The sequence below is a fragment of the Spinacia oleracea genome, chromosome 3 (genome assembly GCF_020520425.1).
Source record: "Spinacia oleracea cultivar Varoflay chromosome 3, BTI_SOV_V1, whole genome shotgun sequence".
NCBI lineage: Eukaryota > Viridiplantae > Streptophyta > Magnoliopsida > Caryophyllales > Amaranthaceae > Spinacia > Spinacia oleracea.
This window is the reverse complement of record NC_079489.1, coordinates 124,583,537-124,586,225: the sequence shown is the minus strand read 5'-3', so window position 1 is coordinate 124,586,225 and position 2,689 is coordinate 124,583,537. Positions and strand designations below refer to the sequence as shown.

General features: G+C 40.7%; 1 protein-coding gene across 1 annotated transcript; it reads left to right on the top strand.

The window, feature by feature from the left end:
• Window positions 1–947: 947 nt before the first annotated feature.
• Window positions 948–1,786, top strand: LOC130470045 (uncharacterized). Its single transcript, XM_056839606.1, has 3 exons — window positions 948–1,026; window positions 1,252–1,578; window positions 1,680–1,786. Exons 1-3 carry the CDS (start codon window positions 948–950, stop codon window positions 1,784–1,786), a joined length of 513 nt encoding a protein of 170 aa, XP_056695584.1.
• The last annotated feature ends 903 nt before the right edge of the window (window positions 1,787–2,689 follow it).

Sequence of the window (2,689 nt, the reverse complement as noted above, 5' to 3'; positions counted from 1 at the left end):
TCACTTAGTTCCACATCGTTCTACTCCAAAGTCATCAATCCTGTCTCGCAATGGGAAGTTTCACTTCTGGGGGTAGTACAACCTCACACCCGTAGACAAGTGAGAAAGGTGTCTGCCCCATCGTCGTCCTAGGCGTCGTCCTATTGTCCCATAGGATGGAGGGCAATTCTTCTTCCCAACGCCCCTTCTTTGTGTCTAATCGCTTCTTCAACGACCCGATGATCGTCTTTTTGCTTGACTCTGCTTGACCGTTTGCTTGGGGGTTATCTTGGTGTTAATGTTTTCAGCTCGATGTTCCACATTTTGCAAAAAGCTCTCTTCTTGTCGCTTAAGAGTTGGGTCCATTGTCGCATATGATTTCTAATGGTACACCAAACCTGCATATTATGTTTGTCAAAATAAACGAACAGACTTCTTTATCACTTACTTGTTGTAACACACCTGCTTCTATCCACTTGGAAAAATAATCTGTTAGTGCTAACATAAAGACCTTCTGTCCTGGGGCGACAGGTAGTTTTCCAACAATATACATCCCTCATTTCATGAAAGGCCAAGGCGTCAAAGTAGGATGCAATAATTCATATGGTTTATGCGTCATACCCCCATGCCTTTGGCATTTATCGCATTTGGCGACGTACCTCATTGCGTCTTTGAACATTGTCGCAGTAGTACCCGTTCCTATTGATTCTGGTTGATAGGCTTCGACCACCTTCGTGACCTCCGCATTCTCCGACGTGGTATTGTTGGAGTAGTCCTTCACCCATTCTACTTTGTCTGCGCATCTTATGATCGTTCTGTCGGCTGATTTCTTGAATAGGACGCCTTGCAAACTAGCATATCATGAAGCTTTAAAGAGGAATCTGGCTTCGAGTTTGTCTCTAGGAAGGGTTTCATGAATGAGGTAGTCGAGGACGGGTTTTGTCAAACTGTCTGTGTTTGTGATGGTCATGACGAGGTTGTTGTTGGGTGGATTTTCTTTGTCAATAGTTGGAGACAACAGGTGTACTAAGGGTATGGTTGAGAAAGGTGATTTTCTGAGTGTTGATCCTAAGTTTGTGAGTGCGTCAGCCCGTGTGTTTTAGTCTTTTGGGACTTGTTTTATGAAAAATGGGTTAAATTTTGTGGTTTTCCTTTTGGCTGCTTCGAGGTATATGTTACAAAACCAGTCTCCTCTTAAACTAGGACCCCAGTAGTTTCTCCATCCCTTGTCATATGGGTGCTTTTTCATTGATAAGGCTCTATGTGATTTAGGTGCTAGTGTGTCCGTCCTCCCCAAAACTATTTACAAGAAGTTGAACATGGGAGAATTAAAATTTACCACCATTACTCTTCAAATGGTCGACCATTCTATTATATACCCTTTGGGTGTTTTAGAAGACGTCCCTGTAAGAGTAGGTAAATTCTATATTCCTGTAGACTTTGTTGTGGTTGACATAGTAGAGGACACCCAGATTCCAATAATCTTAGGAAGATCGTTCATTCATACTGCGGGGGAAGTTATAGATGTTAAGAAAGGGAAGCTAACCTTGACTATAGGGGATGACAAGGTGACCTTTAGCTTGTCTCATGTGATGAAAAGTCCAATGTAAGAAGTGTCTTGTTCTTTGATTGCCTCTAATGCCAAGTTGCCTCATTCCTATTCTAGATTTTTTTTTAAAATAATGCACTTGTTTTGAAAGGGTTTACAGGTGATGGTGATCCTGGTGATGCAGTTGATGCTAGTCCCACAGTTGGAGCAAGAGGTTCGGTACTAGATGGCACCGGGTTTGGTGCCCCTGGTCGGTGAAGTTGTAAGTTTTCTATTTCCCTCACTTTGGTTTTACTGTCGTGTTTTGTGCAGTGCGGACATTGCACCATTCTAGCTTGGGGAGGGATATTTTATCCTTTATTGCTTTTTTAGTGTAATTTTATCGTTTTGTAGGTGTTGTACGCTTTGTACCATCCATTAGGGGTGGGAGTTTACGTGCAAAGAAAAAAATGTACTGCTTTCCTAGTATTATTGATCAATTTAGTTGCATTTTTACTTGCATTCATATGTCTTTATACGCTGTATTGTGTATTTGACTTTTAAACCGTGTCCGGACTTTATTTTACTCTCTTGAGCTTCTTTTGAACTTAGCTATGATTCTGAAATTCAATCGGTTGTGTTATACATTGATAACTGCTTGGAATTTTGTGAACTAATTGAATGGTATACGGTAAGATGTTGGTCTCGTGTCAAGAATAGCTAGCCAATTATCTTGTAGGTCACCTTACTATGTGTTTGTGTGATTGATGTGACTTGTTCGTATGATTTTGGCTTGAGCTTCATTAGTAGTTCAGTTGCAACTCACGCATGTCATGTATGACAGAGGCCATTCTCTTAGGAAGCCTTCAGACGAATTTAGAAACATCAGTTCCTACCTTTCATACCCATGTTGTAGCCTTGTCCATTTATTCTTTTAACTCCACAAAAATTGAGCCCTATTAGCCTCGTTGGTTACTTGTCCCGAGTCTAGCTTGGGGGAACTTTGATGTTTGTAATTGTTTCATTGACGTTGATTGATTGGCATACTAAGCCAATAGTTCGTGGTTCGAGGCTATGTTTGGATCTGTGGTTCGGAAATGGTGTATATAATTGTTGGCACTCAAGCTTGTAGTAGTTAGCATTTACTATTTATTTTTGTACTTTCTTTTTCTTTATTTTATT

Excerpts from the sequence above, each read along its gene's own strand:
- LOC130470045 (XM_056839606.1), top strand. The coding sequence starts at position 948 with ATGACGAGGTTGTTGTTGGGTGGATTTTCTTTGTCAATAGTTGGAGAC. Across the intron at positions 1,027-1,251 it reads TAAGGGTATGGTTGAGAAAG|GTGCTAGTGTGTCCGTCCTC; the intron begins GTGATTTTCTGA and ends TATGTGATTTAG. Across the intron at positions 1,579-1,679 it reads CTTGTCTCATGTGATGAAAA|GGTTTACAGGTGATGGTGAT; the intron begins GTCCAATGTAAG and ends TTGTTTTGAAAG.